This window comes from Salvelinus namaycush, chromosome 25 (assembly GCF_016432855.1).
Source record: "Salvelinus namaycush isolate Seneca chromosome 25, SaNama_1.0, whole genome shotgun sequence".
Taxonomy (NCBI): domain Eukaryota; kingdom Metazoa; phylum Chordata; class Actinopteri; order Salmoniformes; family Salmonidae; genus Salvelinus; species Salvelinus namaycush.
Genome location: NC_052331.1, coordinates 35,764,213 through 35,781,611, shown reverse-complemented (window position 1 = coordinate 35,781,611; position 17,399 = coordinate 35,764,213). Strand labels below are relative to the sequence as shown.

Sequence of the window (17,399 nt, the reverse complement as noted above, 5' to 3'; positions counted from 1 at the left end):
GAGGGATTGGATGTTGTTTTTTAATAGCGTGTCGTTTTTTTCAGGCTTTGATAACTCATGGTTGAGTATTGCTCTGTTCCATGTAGACTGTGATTTTGCTGTGGTCTGATAGGGGTGTCAGTGGGCTGACTGAACGCTCTGAGAGACTCTGGGTTGAGGTCAGTGATAAAGTAGTCTACAGTACTACTGCCAAGAGATGAGCTATAGGTGTACCTACCGTAGGAGTTACCTCGAAGCCCACCGTTGACTATGTACATACCCAGTGTCCGACAGAGCTGGCGCAGCGGTCTAAGGCACTGCATCTCAGTGCAAGTGATGTCACTACAGTCCCTGGTTTGAATCCAGGCTGTGGGGGAGGGAATGCTGTCACCTCCAGGTAGGTGTTTGTCCCCCTGTGTGCTGAGGGTGTCAGGTTCTTGTCCAGTTCTGGCATTTAGGTCACCACAGACTAGTACATGTCCCTGTGCCTGGAAATGATTGATTTCCCCTCCAGGATGGAGAAGCTGTCTTCATTAAAGTATGGGGATCCTATAGGGGGATATAGGTAGCATCCAGGATGGAGAAGCTGTCTTCATTAAAGTATGGGGATCCTATAGGGGGATATAGGTAGCATCCAGGATGGAGAAGCTGTCTTCATTAAAGTATGGGGATCCTATAGGGGGATATAGGAAGCACACAGGAGGACATTTTTCTCTGTTGAGATTATATCCTTCTTTATTTCTAACCAAATGTAAAATGCTCCTGTTTTGATGAATTGAATAGTGGGTTATGTCTGCTTTATACAAAATTAGCATAACTCTCTCTGCTTTATAGTCTCTTCCCTGTTTCACACCTGGTAGTGTGGTGGATGGGACTACCAGCTCTCTGTAACCTAGAGGGCAACCAGTGGGTCCATCTCCTCTACACCATGTTTCTTGTAGAATAGCAATGACTGTATTTCTGATTTCTTTGGTGAAGTCCAGGTTCCTGCTCTTTAGGCCAAAGGCAGATGACCTCTCTCTCTCTCCTCACCCCCCTCCCTCACCCGGTCCCCCCAACAGCGTATCAAGGAGGGCAGTGTGGTGGACAATGTGAAGGTGATCTCTGTTGGAGACCACATAGAGTGCATCAACGGGAAGAACATAGTGGGAACACGTCACTACGAGGTGGCTCGCATGCTGAAGGAGCTGCCGAAGGAGCAGAAGTTCACCCTCAAACTGGTGGAGCCCATGAAGGCCTTCGGTGAGTGACAGGGGATGTTCAGTAACTTTTCTAGAGATTTAAGCTACATTGGCGGCAGGTAGCCTAGTGGTTAGAGTGTAGAGGTGGCAGGTAACCTAGTGGTTAGAGTGTAGAGGCGGCAGGTAGCCTAGTGGTTAGAGGCAGGTAGCCTAGTGGTTAGAGTGTAGAGGCGGCAGGTAACCTAGTGGTTAGAGGCAGGTAGCCTAGTGGTTAGAGTGTAGAGGCAGCAGGTAACCTAGTGGTTAGAGGCAGGTAACCTAGTGGTTAGAGTGTAGAGGCGGCAGGTAGCCTAGTGGTTAGAGGCAGGTAGCCTAGTGGTTAGAGTGTAGAGGCGGCAGGTAACCTAGTGGTTAGAGGCAGGTAACCTAGTGGTTAGAGTGTAGAGGCGGCAGGTAACCTAGTGGTTAGAGTGTAGAGGCGGCAGGTAGCCTAGTGGTTAGAGTGTAGAGGCGGCAGGTAGCCTAGTGGTTAGAGTGTAGAGGCGGCAGGTAGCCTAGTGGTTAGAGTGTAGAGGCGGCAGGTAGCCTAGTGGTTAGAGTGTAGAGGTGGCAGGTAGCCTAGTGGTTAGAGTGTAGAGGTGGCAGGTAGCCTAGTGGTTAGAGGCAGGGTAGCCTAGTGGTTAGAGGCAGGGTAGCCTAGTGGTTAGAGGCAGGGTAGCCTAGTGGTTAGAGTGTAGAAGTGGCAGGTAGCCTAGTGGTTAGAGTGTAGAGGCGGCAGGTAGCCTAGTGGTTAGAGTGTAGAAGTGGCAGGTAGCCTAGTGGTTAGAGTGTAGAGGCGGCAGGTAGCCTAGTGGTTAGAGGCAGGGTAGCCTAGTGGTTAGAGGCAGGGTAGCCTAGTGGTTAGAGGCAGGTGGCCTAGTGGTTAGAGGCAGGTAACCTAGCGGTTAGAGTGTAGAGGTGGCAGGTAGCCTAGTGGTTAGAGGCAGGTGGCCTAGTGGTTAGAGCGTTGGTCCAGTAACCGAAAGGTTGCTAGATCGAATCCCCGAGCCGACAAGGTAAAAATCTGTCGTTCTGCCCCTGAACAAGGCAGTTTAACCCACCGTTCCCTGGTAGGACGTCATTGTAAATAAGTATTTGTTCTTAACTGACTTGCCTAGTTAAATAAAGATTAAATAACAAATAAAATACAAATGATGGACTGTAGTAGTTGGTCGTTGGTGAGGGCATGGACCTCGGGTAGAGGGGTCTTCAACTGTGTAGGGTGTGCAGGCTTTTATTCTAGCCCAACAAGATGTTTAGTGATTCGATGCGTTGATCTGAAGCGTTTTATTCTGAACAGAGATGCTGGAGCCGAGGTCGAAGGGAGTCAAGCCGGCCAGTGACAATAAGTTGGGGACAGGGAGAGGGACTCTGAGACTGCGTGCCAAAGGACCTGCTACCGTCGAGGAAATGGTGAGTGGCTACCTCTGGATCCCGCTGTCGCTAAGAGAAGGTCAGTGGGGGGGGGGGGGGGGGGGGGGGGGGGGGGGAACGTCCTCTCTCTGGTACTAACACTGTTTCTCCTTTCCAGCCGACAGAGTTTGAGGAGAAAGCGGTGAAGAAGGTGGATGACTTGCTGGAGAGTTACATGGGTATCAGAGATACAGAACTGGGTGAGTAGACAACCCTTTTTAAATCCAGTTGGATTGGATTTCAGAAGCAGCGTAGGCATATCTCAACTTACGTTAATGTCTAGAAAACCGGGAAAACGATCACAATACACATTTGTTTACTCTAAACAGAAACGTGTCGGTGTAACCGGTGTGAAATGGCTAGCTAGTTAGCGGTGGTGCGCGCTAATAGCGTTTCAATCAGTTACGTCACTTGCTCTGAAACCTATTAGTAGTGTTCCCCTTTGCTCTGCAAGGGCCGCGGCTTTTGTGGCGCGATGGGTAACGATGCTTCGTGGGTGTCAGTTGTTGATGTGTGCGGAGGGTCCCTGGTTCGAGCCCAGGTTGGGGCGGAAGCTACACTGTTACATTGGTCATGAAGGCAGTTGTTCTAATCTGTGACAACTCCTCTCTCCGTTCCCCCCCTCCTCTCCTCTCTCCTCTCCCCCCCCCTCTCCTCTCCTCTCTCCCCTCCCCCCCCCTCCTCTCCTCTCTCCGCCCCCCCCCCCCCCCCCCCTCTCTAGCGGCGACCATGGTAGAGGTGGGTCGGGACAAGAAGAACCCTGATGAGTTTGCCATGGCTCTGGACGAGGCTCTCGGAGACTTCGCCTTCCCTGACGAGTTTGTGTTCGACGTCTGGGGCGCCATTGGAGATGCCAAACAGGGACGTCTTTAATGTTTTTAACTGATTACCCAGATCACCTAGCCTGGTCCAAGACAGCACAAACACATCTGGGACCAGGCTACCAACCCCTGCTCCAGTGGACAAATATCAGCCAGTAGAGAAAGAGGGGTGGGTTTTGTAGGGGTGGGAATCACCAGGGACATCACGCAACGACACAACGATATGTATTGCGATTCTGTGATTTTATTCTCAATTTGATGTTTCCGAACATATTGCTCACTAAATGTCTGCTGCAGAAGGACAAGCTAGAGAATGAGGAAATTAGTTTTAAAATAAGTCACTATGTAAAAAAGATGTAGAACAAACTATAGGATGGAAAATACCAGAATTTTTTTTGCGCAGGTACATCCGACTAGCGCTAGCTAACACTACCTTTGAAAATGAAAAAAATCGATACTTAAAGGAGTCAAAGTATCTACATAATATTATAATTTTATTCCTCTATTGTTGTTGTTATTGTTATTATTATATACACCCTCGAAGACAGAATCACTTATTGATCAGTCATGTCCCACTCAACCTATTTCTCTGGAATACATCCCAAATGTAAACACTATTCCCTGTATAGTGCACTACATGGAACCCTATTCCCTTTATAGTGCACTACTTGGCACCCTATTCCCTTTATAGTGCACTACATGGAACCCTATTCCCTTTATAGTGCACTACATGGAACCCTATTCCCTTTATAGTGCACTACATGGAACCCTATTCCCTTTATAGTGCACTACATGGAACCCTATTCCCTTTATAGTGCACTACATGGCACCCTATTCCCTTTATAGTGCACTACATGGCACCCTATTCCCTTTATAGTGCACTACATGGAACCCTATTCCCTTTATAGTGCACTACTTGGCACCCTATTCCCTTTATAGTGCACTACATGGAACCCTATTCCCTTTATAGTGCACTACATGGAACCCTATTCCCTTTATAGTGCACTACTTGGCACCCTATTCCCTTTATAGTGCACTACATGGAACCCTATTCCCTTTATAGTGCACTACATGGAACCCTATTCCCTTTATAGTGCACTACATGGCACCCTATTCCCTTTATAGTGCACTACATGGAACCCTATTCCCTTTATAGTGCACTACATGGAACCCTATTCCCTTTATAGTGCACTACTTGGCACCCTATTCCCTTTATAGTGCACTACATGGAACCCTATTCCCTTTATAGTGCACTACTTGGCACCCTATTCCCTTTATAGTGCACTACATGGAACCCTATTCCCTTTATAGTGCACTACATGGAACCCTATTCCCTTTATAGTGCACTACTTGGCACCCTATTCCCTTTATAGTGCACTACATGGCACCCTATTCCCTTTATAGTGCACTACTTGGCACCCTATTCCCTTTATAGTGCACTACTTGGCACCCTATTCCCTTTATAGTGCACTACATGGAACCCTATTCCCTTTATAGTGCACTACATGGAACCCTATTCCCTTTATAGTGCACTACATGGCACCCTATTTCCTTTATAGTGCACTACTTGGAACCCTATTCCCTTTATAGTGCACTACATGGAACCCTATTCCCTTTATAGTGCACTACATGGAACCCTATTCCCTTTATAGTGCACTACATGGCACCCTATTTCCTTTATAGTGCACTACTTGGAACCCTATTCCCTTTATAGTGCACTACTTGTCCTTTTCCACGGGTTACAAAGGGTATGCACCTCTGATGTCTGAAACACTACTTCTAATAACTGGTGTGAATTGTAATGTACTAATGATCACATACTACTGTTAATCGTGGCTTTTTATATTGTGTTTTCAAATGTCGCTGTGGAGTTTTAAACCCCATCAGATCCCCCATCAGAAACAGATGCTGTGCGGTCTTCATATGTTCCAACGCCTCACAGACGACTGTTTTATTTAGAGCCTAAAGAGAAGTCAAATCAATAGTTTGGTTTTTAATCTAGCTATGGAGGGTCCACTTTCCAGCTAACATTCCTTCACTCTTTGTGGCATTTTTTTGTTGTACAGGCTGCTTAGTATATAATTATCTTATAATAGATAAATACTTATTTTTGTTTATTTATTTGTTCAAATAAACTTTCATTTATTTTAAGCTGGAAAATGTTTTATAAAATCTCAAGACCGACGATTGGAATTCGACAGAAATCTTGAAAAGGTTTTGACTTGTGGCCAATTGCAATTCATAATGTCTGACACTGTCGAAAGAAACTAGTAGATTGAATTGACACAGTAATTAATTCTTACTGTAGTATGTGTATCGAGTTGTTTTAGAGAGGTTTACTACTGAACACAGCTTCAGTGTTTTATGGAAATACTTTAAGGGATCACTGTTAGACAAAAAAATAAATGTACTATTCTCTAGCTGAGTGTTTGTATTATTCATTAACTACTGAGAAGTCAGATACATGTACATATTATTTTCTGTACGTGGCCGAATACCCAGTCAGTGCATGACTAAGGCCGTATCAAATCAAATGTTTTATTTGTCACATACACATGGTTAGCAGATGTTAATGCGAGTGTAGCGAAGTGCTTGTTAAGCGTTACGGCGAGATAGAAATGTAAAGGCGACGTCGGAAACCACCTTTTGTTTCTAGGTCACGATTCAGATTGAATAGCGACCAAAGTCGCGTTGGATAAAAGCGTTTGCTAAATTTAGTCATTTCCCCACACGTCCTTATCCAGAGCGACTTGCACGAGCATTGAAGTCGTCATATTGGCGCAGACAAATACTACATTAGCTTCCACACAACAAACTTTATTAACACTTGGCTGTGTACATACATGTAAAAAAGAAAATACAGCATGACAAGACTTATCTCGTGTCCCTTCTATTCTTCACAGAAAGCAGTTTGGTCTCGTCAGAATTATGAGCCGCTTGGGGGTGGTCCACACGAAACAAAATCATTTTTTAGCAATTGAACATTTTGCCCCAGATAAAAATGACTGGATTCAACATTTTATTGATATACTGATTTTAAAAGAAATCCCCCCCCCCCCCACCATGGAAAAAAAGGAGATGGAATTCAAGGCCCCTTTGTATACATTGACGGAGCGTTTCAAAAATGAAACGTTGGAAACACGTTAACGTTGGAAAGAGAACTCTTACCGTCTGAAGTCTTGTGTGTAAAAGTGTGTGTGTTTTTTTAAATACAGGAGGGTTTATGGGTCCAGGCTGTTCTGTTGATCAACTTCTACAGAGTTGTTATTACGGCCTGTAATTCAACCTCGAATTACATGTCGATACGTGGATCGATTACATCAGAAGTTTACGATTTAAAAAACAAGTTACATGGAGAAGAAACTAAACTTCAGCACCTGTGTGTCAAGACGGTTTGCTTCTGGTTGACCAAGATGGGACTCCCATTCATTCACACTCTCTAGAGTACTATACAGTTGATACAACTAGAGGATTGTGGAGGTACTGGAACAAATGTAAAACAAACAAGAATAGTTGGTTTCTGGACAGTACCTTTCAACAGGTTAAGGGTGAGGAGAGAAACTGGATACACACTGTTGGAAAGAGAGCCCTGAAATGTGCCCCTACTAGCCTTCAGAGTGCAGTAAGCATGTGATAGTGAAGGGACCGAGTGGACACTTCATGTTCGAAGGGTAGTGGAGAAGAAACCCTGCAGCCTTCTCTCTCTCCCCACCGATCCTACCACCTTTACAGCTCGTCTTCAATGTGGGTCCTGAAGGCATCTCCTGTCAACTTCTCCTGAGCTTGTTTCATAGCAGACACAACTACAGACACACACACACACACACACACACACACACACACACACACACACACACACACACACACACACACACACACACACACACACACACACACACACACACACACACACACACACAGGGGGGAAAAGGAGCAGTCAGAAGATTGACCTAAGCAAGGAACTGCAATGATTCAACCATCATCATCATCATATGAACCTACAATATGGGATTCTCACCTTGGTCTGCGTTGCTGTAAAAAAACTTGTAGTTGGGGTTTCCGTTTTTGTTGGTGATCTCAGGGTGGACTTTACCACTGGGGTCTATGGGGTAGAAAGGAACGTAGAGACAGCGGTTGGGAGCACAGACAATTAAGAATGAAAAAAAAACTACCGTTTTAGTTAGCTCTCACAGAATAATATATGTAGAGACCTAGCAACAGTATCCTGGGGATGTCTCCACCATCAGGACTGTAGGGGTTAGGGTTCTTACCTAGCAACAGTATCCTGGGGATGTCTCCACCACCAGGACTGTAGGGGTTCTTACCTAGCAACAGTATCCTGGGGATGTCTCCACCACCAGGACTGTAGGGGTTCTTACCTAGCAACAGTATCCTGGGGATGTCTCCACCATCAGGACTGTAGGGGTTCTTACCTAGCAACAGTATCCTGGGGATGTCTCCACCATCAGGACTGTAGGGGTAGGGTTCTTACCTAGCAACAGTATCCTGGGGATGTCTCCACCATCAGGACTGTAGGGGTAGGGTTCTTACCTAGCAACAGTCTCCTGGAGATGTCTCCACCATCAGGACTGTAGGGGTTAGGGTTCTTACCTAGCAACAGTCTCCTGGAGATGTCTCCACCATCAGGACTGTAGGGGTTAGGGTTCTTACCTAGCAACAGTATCCTGGGGATGTCTCCACCATCAGGACTGTAGGGGTTCTTACCTAGCAACAGTATCCTGGGGATGTCTCCACCACCAGGACTGTAGGGGTTAGGGTTCTTACCTAGCAACAGTATCCTGGGGATGTCTCCACCATCAGGACTGTAGGGGTTAGGGTTCTTACCTAGCAATAGTATCCTGGGGATGTCTCCACCATCAGGACTGTAGGGGTAGGGTTCCTACCTAGCAACAGTATCCTGGGGATGTCTCCACCATCAGGACTGTAGGGGTTCTTACCTAGCAACAGTATCCTGGGGATGTCTCCACCATCAGGACTGTAGGGGTTCTTACCTAGCAACAGTATCCTGGGGATGTCTCCACCACCAGGACTGTAGGGGTTCTTACCTAGCAACAGTATCCTGGGGATGTCTCCACCACCAGGACTGTAGGGGTTCTTACCTAGCAACAGTATCCTGGGGATGTCTCCACCACCAGGACTGTAGGGGTTCTTACCTAGGAACAGTATCCTGGGGATATATCCACCATCAGGACTGTATGCCTCATCTTTAGGCTCCTCCTCATCCTGAGAACATAACATTTAGTATTAATTCATATAAGTAGTGACATAGGGACCTGTACTACAGTGTATTCAGACTATACCCACATTGTTACGTTACAGCCTTATTCTAAAATGGATAAAGCAGTTTTTTCCCCCTCTCAATCTACACACAATACCCCATGAAAATATATTTTTCCCACTTTTTCATGATATCCAAATTGGTAGTTACAGTCTTGTCCCTTCGGTGCAACTCCCGTACGGACTCGGGATAGGCGAAGGTCGACAGCCATGCGTCCTCCGAAACACGACCCTGCCAAGCCGCACTGCTTCTCGACACACTGCTCTCTTAACCCGGAAGCCAGCCACACCAATGTGTCGGAGGAAACACTGTACAACTGGCGACCGTGTCAGCGTGCATTGCGCCCGGCCCACCACAGGAGTCGCTAGAGCGCGACAAGGACATCCAGGCTGGCCAAACCGGACGATGCTGGGCCAATGATGTGCCTCATGGGTCTCCCGGTCACGGCCGGCTGCGACACAGTCCGGGATCGAACCCGGACCTGTAGTGATGCCTCAAGCACTGCCTTAGACCGCTGCGCCACTCGGGAGGCCTGAAATATCACATTTATATAAGTATTCAGACCCTTTACTCAGTACTTTGTTGAAGCACCTTTGGCAGCGATTACAGCCTCAAGTCTTCTTGGGTATGATGCTACAAGCTTGGCACACCTGTATTTGGGGAGTTTCTCCCATTCTTCTCTGCAGATCCTCTTAAGCTCTGAGGTTGGATGGGGAACGTCTCTGCACAGCTATTTTCAGGTCTCTCCAGAGATGTTAGATGGAGTTCAAGTCCGGGCTCTGGCTGGGACATTCTAGGACATTCAGAGACTTGTCCCGAAGCCACTCCTGCGTTGTCTTGGCTGTGTGCTTAGGGTCGTTGTCCTGTAGGAAGGTGAACCTTCGCCCCAGTCTGAGGTCCTGAGCGCTCTGGAGCAGGTTTTCATCAAGGATCTCTCTGTACTTTGTTCTGTTCATCTTTCCCTCAATGCTGACTAGTCTCCCAGTCCCTGCTGCTGAAAAATATCCCCACAGCATGATGCTGCCACCACCACCATGGTTTCCTCTAGACGTGACGTTTGGCATTCAGGCAAAAGAGTTGAATCTTTTTCATCAGAGCAGAGAATCTTGTTTCTCATGGTCAGAGTCCTTTAGGTGCCTTTTGGCAAACTCGAAGCGGGCTGTCATGTGCCTTTTACTGAGGAGTGGCTTCCATCAGGCCGTTACCATAAAGGCCTGATTGGTGGAGTGCTGCAGAGATGGTTGTCCTTCTGGAAGGTTCTCCCATCTCCACAGAGGAACTCTGGAGCTCTGTCAGAGTGACCATCGGGTTCTTAGTCACCTCCCTGACCAAGGCCCTTCTCCCCCGATTGCTCAGTTTGGCCGGTCGGCCAGCTCTAGGAAGAGTCTTAGTGGTTCCACACTTCTTCCATTTAAGAATGATGGAGGCCACTGTGTTCTTGGACCTTCAATGCTGCAGAAATGTTTTGGTACCCTTCCCCAGATCTGTGCCTTGACACAATCCTGTCTGAGCTCTACGGACAATTCCTTCAACCTTATGGCTTGGTTTTTGCTCTGACATGCACTGTCAACTGTGGGACCTTATATAGACAGGTGTGTGCCTTTCCAAATCATGTCCAATCAATTGAATTTACCACAGGTGGACTCCAATCAAGTTGTAGAAACATCTCAAGGATGATCAATGGAAACAGGATGCACCTGAGCTCAATTTCGAGTTTCATAGCAAAGGGTCTGAATACTTATGTAAATAAGGTATGTTTATTTTTTTATACATTTGCAAACGTTTCTAAAAAAAGCTGTTTTGGCTTTGTCATTGGGATATTGTGTGTAGATTCAAGAGGAAAAATAATAATTTAATACATTTCAGATTAAGGCTTTAAAGTAACAAATTTGAAAAAAGTCAAGGGGTCAAAATACTTTCCGAATACACTGTATTATATGTGGTTACTTTATAACACAATGTAATTTTCGGACCCCTTTAGGTAGAAAATATTGTATTTGGCCTTTAGCCCATAGAAACACACTGAATAACATTAATAAATGGGGGGAAAAAGACAGTCACAAAAATGTATCGTAAGGAATAAGGTTTTGAAGTGTCTGTCCTGTATATCTAGGAGATACACGAAAGCTCAGGAAATACATATATTTTTTGGGGACACATATTTAACCCCTCATTTTTGTTGGCACAATACTACCTTCATACTTCCATTTGTTTATATGGGTTACCGTGGGGATCGTAGAGCAAAACAGAGAACAACATGGTGTTCGCGAGAGTCTCCCCTTTCCATAGAGTGGTCATACCGTTCAGATGCTACATACTTTGGTGAGAAGACAGATTTATTTTTTGGGGGGGGGGTGTCTCGTGATCTGACAAACACGGCTCTTAACTCTGCCACCTTTCAACGCAGGAAGGCGTTAGGCGAATTGAGACGCAGCCCATGCAACAAAAAAAACCTCTCTCTAGCTTAAACTGACAGAGTTTGATGGGTATTTTTTTATTTTTGTTACACAGTCCGTTATCCTCACCTCCAGGTTGACCATGACAAAGTTGTGCGCCAGCTCAGAGATCTCCTTGGACTCGGCGAACTTGGGCTTCAGAGCTGGAGGCAGAAAACTGAACGTGATGATGGCTTCATTGTGCAAGGTAAATGTAAAATCAGGTTATTATAAAAGAGGAAGGTCTTTACCTTTGCAGGCTCCACACCATGTCTTGTGGATGATAACCATCAGTGGTAGTCCACTGTGAAGAGGATAAAGTCACCGTGTTTAAAAAGGACACAAACTTCCACCAACGGTTCCGTACAATTGACATCCATCTTGCAAGATATATGCATTAGTCGGGGCAAAACATTTTACCCGCACTGTAAACTTTATACTCAAAACGAGTTTGCTTCCATTTAGTTCCAAGTGAATACAACCTCATGAACTCTTCCAGAGAAGTGTTTATATCAGGAGTTGCATATCCTTACCTGGCCTCTGCCTCCTTCTTCCCATCGTCCAGACTCCTCCAATGGATGCCGTCTCCGAACCCTGGGAGGAGAATCACATTCGATAGTGTCAAGTTATTGCGTCGGGGCTGTTTACGTAACTGGTTAACGAGGACAATGGGTGGGTCTTTTGTCTTCGCTGAAAGAGATGAGAGGATCATTGCTGGGAACTGAACACAGTGAATCTTACACGCTTTGTTCCCCAGTAACTTGATTTTACTATGTTGATAATATGACTGCAGGGTGGCTTGTGTACTATGAATATTGTAGACAAACTAACTAGGTCTCAGATAAAGTTTCCATTTAAAATTCTACTTTGTCTATATAGCTGCATGGTGAAATTAGAGAGTGCCTGACATCCCTAATGCTCTTGTGGCTGAATGGAAGCCAAGACCCCGCAGCAATGTCCCAACATCTAGTGGAAAGCCTTCCCAGAAGAGTGGAGGCTGTTATAGCAGCAATGTTCCAACATCTAGTGGAAAGCCTTCCCAGAAGAGTGGAGGCTGTTATAGCAGCAATGTTCCAACATCTAGTGGAAAGCCTTCCCAGAAGAGAGGCTGTTATAGCAGCAATGTTCCAACATCCTAGTGGAAAGCCTTCCAGAAGAGTGGAGGCTGTTATAGCAGCAATGTTCCAACATCTAGTGGAAAGCCTTCCCAGAAGAGTGGAGGCTGTTATAGCAGCAATGTTCCAACATCTAGTGGAAAGCCTTCCCAGAAGAGTGGAGGCTGTTATAGCAGCAATGTTCCAACATCTAGTGGAAAGCCTTCCCAGAAGAGTGGAGGCTGTTATAGCAGCAATGTTCCAACATCTAGTGGAAAGCCTTCCCAGAAGAGTGGAGGCTGTTATAGCAGCAATGTTCCAACATCTAGTGGAAAGCCTTCCCAGAAGAGTGGAGGCTGTTATAGCAGCAATGTTCCAACATCTAGTGGAAAGCCTTCCCAGAAGAGTGGAGGCTGTTACAGCAGCAATGTTCCAACATCTAGTGGAAAGCCTTCCCAGAAGAGTGGAAGCTGTTACAGCAGCAATGTTCCAACATCTAGTGGAAAGCCTTCCCAGAAGAGTGGAGGCTGTTACAGCAGCAAAGGGGAGGGGGACCAACTCCATATTAACACCTATGATTTTGGAATGAGATGTTTGCCGAACAAAGTGTCCACATACTTTTGGTCATGTAGTGAGAATATTTTCCACGACAAAAAAATAAAAACACGAAGCAGACAGGTCTTTAGTCCTTTAAAAAGCTGCATATATATGTCAAATATTAGCTCTAACGTGTGTGTGTGTTCCTAGGCTGTCATTGAAAATAAGAATTTGTTCTTCACTGACTTGCCTAGTTAAATAAAGATACAAAATAAATCTCAGTGCTAGAGGTGTCACTACAGACCCTGGTTTGATTCCAAGCTGTATCCCAATCATGGGTGGTTGTGAGTCCCATACATAGGGCATCGCACAATTGGCCCAGCGTCGTCTGGGTTTGGCCGGGGTAGGCCGTCATTGTAAATAAGAATTTGTTCCTAACTGACTTGCCAAGTCAAATAGGGTTAAGGTTCACAGGGGAACTATGAGGCACAGGCACAGGAGAGAGGCATGAGGCAGATGGCTGGAGAGGCATGAGGCAGATGGCTGGAGAGGCATGAGGCAGATGGCTGGAGAGAGGCATGAGGCAGATGGCTGGAGAGAGGCATGAGGCAGATGGCTGGAGAGAGGCATGAGGCAGATGGCTGGAGAGAGGCATGAGACAGATGGCTGGAGAGAGGCATGAGACAGATGGCTGGAGAGAGGCATGAGGCAGATGGCTGGAGAGAGGCATGAGGCAGATGGCTGGAGAGAGGCATGAGGCAGATGGCTGGAGAGAGGCATGAGGCAGATGGCTGTGGAGAGGCATGAGGCAGATGGCTGGAGAGAGGCATGAGGCAGATGGCTGGAGAGAGGCATGAGGCAGATGGCTGGAGAGAGGCATGAGGCAGATGACAGGAGAGAGGCATGAGGCAGATGACAGGAGAGAGGCATGAGGCAGATGACAGGAGAGAGGCATGAGGCAGATGGCTGGAGAGAGGCATGAGGCAGATGGCTGGAGAGAGGCATGAGGCAGATGGCTGGAGAGAGGCATGAGGCAGATGACAGGAGAGAGGCATGAGGCAGATGACAGGAGAGAGGCATGAGGCAGATGACAGGAGAGAGGCATGAGGCAGATGACAGGAGAGAGGCATGAGGCAGATGGCAGGAGAGAGGCATGAGGCAGATGGCTGGAGAGAGGCATGAGGCAGATGGCTGGAGAGAGGCATGAGGCAGATGACAGGAGAGAGGCATGAGGCAGACGGCAGGAGAGAGGCATGAGGCAGATGGCAGGAGAGAGGCATGAGAGAGGCATGAGGAAGATGACAGGAGAGAGGCAGATGACAGGAGAGAGGCATGAGGCAGATGACAGCAGAGAGGCATGAGGCAGATGGCAGGAGAGAAAGAGAAGAGGTGGTGTATGCCAGGAGATGAAGACCCTGATCCAAATAAGATTTATTTATAAAGCCCTTCTTACATCAGCTGATATCTCAAAGTGCTGTACAGAAACCCAGCCTAAAACCCCAAACAGCAAGCAATGCAGGTGTAGAAGCACGGTGGCTAGGAAAAACTCCCTAGAAAGGCCAGAACCTAGGAAGAAACCTAGAGAGGAACCAGGCTATGAGGGGTGGCCAGTAATCTTATGGCTGTGCCGGGTGAAGATTATAACAGAACATGGCCAAGATGTTCAAATGTTCATAGATGACCAGCAGGGTCAAATAATAATAATCAAGGACACACACGTTAGAGCCAGCTCCCACTCCTGATCCGAGGACAGACACACACGTTAGAGCCAGCTCCCACTCCTGATCCGAGGACAGACACACACGTTAGAGCCAGCTCCCACTCCTGATCCGAGGACACACACACACATTAGAGATTACAATGCATGTTAGTAGCCTCGTTGAGAAGGTTTTCATTTTGAAAACACAATTAAAAGTGCCTTTTTTAGAAGGCTATCCTGTTAAGAGACTAGCCAGGTAACATGGCATGAATGATAAATTAAAATATGTACCGTGAGAGCCTCCCGGGTGGCGCAGTGGTCTAGGGCACTGCATCGCAGTGCTAGCTGCGCCACCAGAGTCTCTGGGTTCGCGCCCAGGCTCCCGGCCGCAACCGGGAGGTCCGTGGGGCGACGCACAATTGGCCTAGCGTCGTCCGGGTTAGGGAGGGTTTGGCCGGCAGGGATGTCCTTGTCTCAGTATGTAAAATGTAATAAAATGTATGCACTCTACTGTAAGTCGCTCTGGATAAGAGCGTCTGCTAAATGACTAAAAATGTAAATGTAAATTGTTGCATTTATATTTTTGGTTCAGTGTTAAAATGTGAGTCACACTGCCAAGTCAAACCGGGGGGGGGGGGCCTCCCTAGTGGCACAGCGGTCTAAGGCACTGCAGCGTAGCCTAGTGGTTAGAGCGTTGGACTAGTAACCGAAAGGTTGCAAGATCGAATCCCCGAGCTGACAAGGTACAAATCTGTCGTTCTGCCCCTGAACAAGGCAGTTAACCCACTGTTCCTAGGCTGTCATTGAAAATAAGAATTTGTTCTTCACTGACTTGCCTAGTTAAATAAAGATACAAAATAAATCTCAGTGCTAGAGGTGTCACTACAGACCCTGGTTTGATTCCAAGCTGTATCCCAATCATGGGTGGTTGTGAGTCCCATACATAGGGCATCGCACAATTGGCCCAGCGTCGTCTGGGTTTGGCCGGGGTAGGCCGTCATTGTAAATAAGAATTTGTTCTTAACTGACTTGCCAAGTCAAATAGGGTTAAGGTTCCCCACACACTGCCATATCAACAGATTGAAGACAGAGTGGACTACTTGTGTTAATAAGCCATGTTCGTCTCCTAACACCTGTGTGTAAACGGAAGACTGACACCACAAACGTGTTGTCACTGAAAAATTACTGTATTAAAAAAACGGATTAAAAACAGTGTATATTTAGCATTTGTGAAATTATTTTGATGTGATAATGAAAAAGTAGAGGGCTTTATGTTTTTAGAGCTGTACCGTAATTAAGAATCTATTCACGTTAAAAAATGAACTGATTTGGCTTCCAAAGCAAATTTACCTCGAAACGCAACAGGTAAGGTCCTTGGACTATAAGGAGTAACGTTAGCCTCCTTTAGTAACGTTAACCTCCTTTAGTACATTGGGCTAGCCACATATAGTCTGATTAACCAGGCTGTAATAACCAATGAATTGATGTATACAGCCTGAAAGTAAAATAGTGTATATGTTCATTACAAGCCATTCTGTTTAATAAAATTACATTTAAAAACGTACTCTACTGGTTGTCTTTGCGGTGTGTCCAACTGCTCAAAACTTATTTTTTAATATCCTCCCCTGATTCCAAATATAACATTTTCATTGTCATGCTTGGTTCAATAGCTATTGATGAGAGAATATTCTATATAAAAACGAACTTCACCGAGATGACTAACCGAACCATATACAGTACCTCCCTACCAGCTCTCTAAAAGGTAAACAATACAGTCCTGTGGATATTTTGTGTAACATTTCGAGCAGCTGAAGGACAAACAGTACAGACAACTGGTAGAGTAAATTTGTATGTAATTTTATTCAACATTCTGGCTAGTAAGAAACATTTCATTTAAGATTTTGCAGGCATTAGGCTGTATACCAATTAATTGTTTCAATTTTCAAAGTCACGTGTACAAGTACAGTGAAATGCCGTTCTTGAAGCTTTAAACCCAATAACAATGTAATCCAAAATAAAATGTGTATTACTACAGCATGATTAATCAGATTACCACACCCAATGAGACATGGGTGAGGTTTGTTTGCAATATACAGGTAGCCTACGGGCCAGAAATTGTGTCGTCGGCAACACAAAGCTGATAATGCTTTAAAAGTTAGATAACTCAAACTGGGTTGTTACTATTTACCACAGCCACAAAGTCAGTGGCTATATCGTCAAAATTCCTGAAAACAAAAATTCGCTTTTTGGTCTTAATTTAAGATAGAATTTGGCATACGGTTAGCAGTGTGGTTAAGGTTAGGTTCAAAATTAGATTTTAGTAAGATACATGTTCAAAATAAGCGGAGTTTAGACATAAGTATGACTTTGTGGATGTGGTAACTAGTGACGACCCTCAAACAGCTAGCAAGCAAGAATCTTGTTAGCATGACCTGATGATTGCTAAAATAACGTTAGCTAGCTAGTTTTCAAAGCTCCCACCGAAGCTACATTTGACTCTTACCTCTCGAATTCGCCTCAGCTGCAACCTTCTGAATATGAGTCAGAGAAAATAAAACATAAGACGACAACAAAGCGATATTCACAAGAGGGGACTGCATATTTGTAGCTGTGTCGGCCTTTCTTCCAACAAACTAAAGCACACGGTGAAATACACCGGAAGTGATCTTCGTTTGGATAGGAAAAGGGTTTCCACCAGATAGCCACAAAGTCTAAATTAGCTTCTTTTTTTGTTGTTGCATTTTTGCATTTAAGGTTAGGGTTGGATATAAAGTCAACCGTTTGGTTGTTAGGGTTAGGTTTAAAATATCATTTTAATTGTAAAACTGTGTAAAAAACATACAAAATAGGCGGGTTTATTACTTTGTGGCTGTGTTAACTAGTGACGAACAGGAAAAAGTGA

The 17,399-nt window shown here is 45.6% G+C and overlaps 2 protein-coding genes across 2 annotated transcripts in view; one reads left to right on the top strand and one right to left on the bottom strand.

The window, feature by feature from the left end:
- The window catches only part of LOC120020675 (PDZ domain-containing protein GIPC1-like), a 151,861-nt gene extending 147,717 nt beyond the window's left edge, over positions 1-4,144 (top strand). The window contains exons 3-6 of the mRNA XM_038964376.1: positions 1,041-1,221; positions 2,500-2,612; positions 2,731-2,812; positions 3,334-4,144. Of these exons, the coding sequence (XP_038820304.1) occupies positions 1,041-1,221; positions 2,500-2,612; positions 2,731-2,812; positions 3,334-3,485 (528 nt within the window). The 3' untranslated portion in view covers positions 3,486-4,144. The remainder of the gene's footprint in view (positions 1-1,040; positions 1,222-2,499; positions 2,613-2,730; positions 2,813-3,333) is intronic.
- A 2,090-nt stretch (positions 4,145-6,234) lies between these two features.
- Positions 6,235-17,167, bottom strand: txndc12 (thioredoxin domain containing 12 (endoplasmic reticulum)). The gene is made up of 7 exons (XM_038964375.1): positions 17,001-17,167; positions 11,701-11,761; positions 11,419-11,471; positions 11,258-11,331; positions 8,608-8,677; positions 7,452-7,535; positions 6,235-7,236 (listed from the first exon to the last, which is right to left on the bottom strand). The coding sequence occupies exons 1-7, from the start codon at positions 17,095-17,097 to the stop codon at positions 7,160-7,162; spliced, it is 516 nt and encodes a 171-aa protein (XP_038820303.1). The 5' UTR covers positions 17,098-17,167; the 3' UTR covers positions 6,235-7,159.
- Between the last annotated feature and the right edge of the window lie 232 nt (positions 17,168-17,399).

Bases quoted from the DNA above. Each gene is read 5' to 3' on its own strand.
- txndc12 (XM_038964375.1), bottom strand. From the start codon at position 17,097: ATGCAGTCCCCTCTTGTGAATATCGCTTTGTTGTCGTCTTATGTTTTA. The intron at 11,762-17,000 runs GTAAGAGTCAAA...TTCTCCTCCCAG, and splicing joins AGCTGAGGCGAATTCGAGAG to GGTTCGGAGACGGCATCCAT. The intron at 7,536-8,607 runs GTAAGAACCCCT...TCTACCCCATAG, and splicing joins CCCCAGGATACTGTTCCTAG to ACCCCAGTGGTAAAGTCCAC.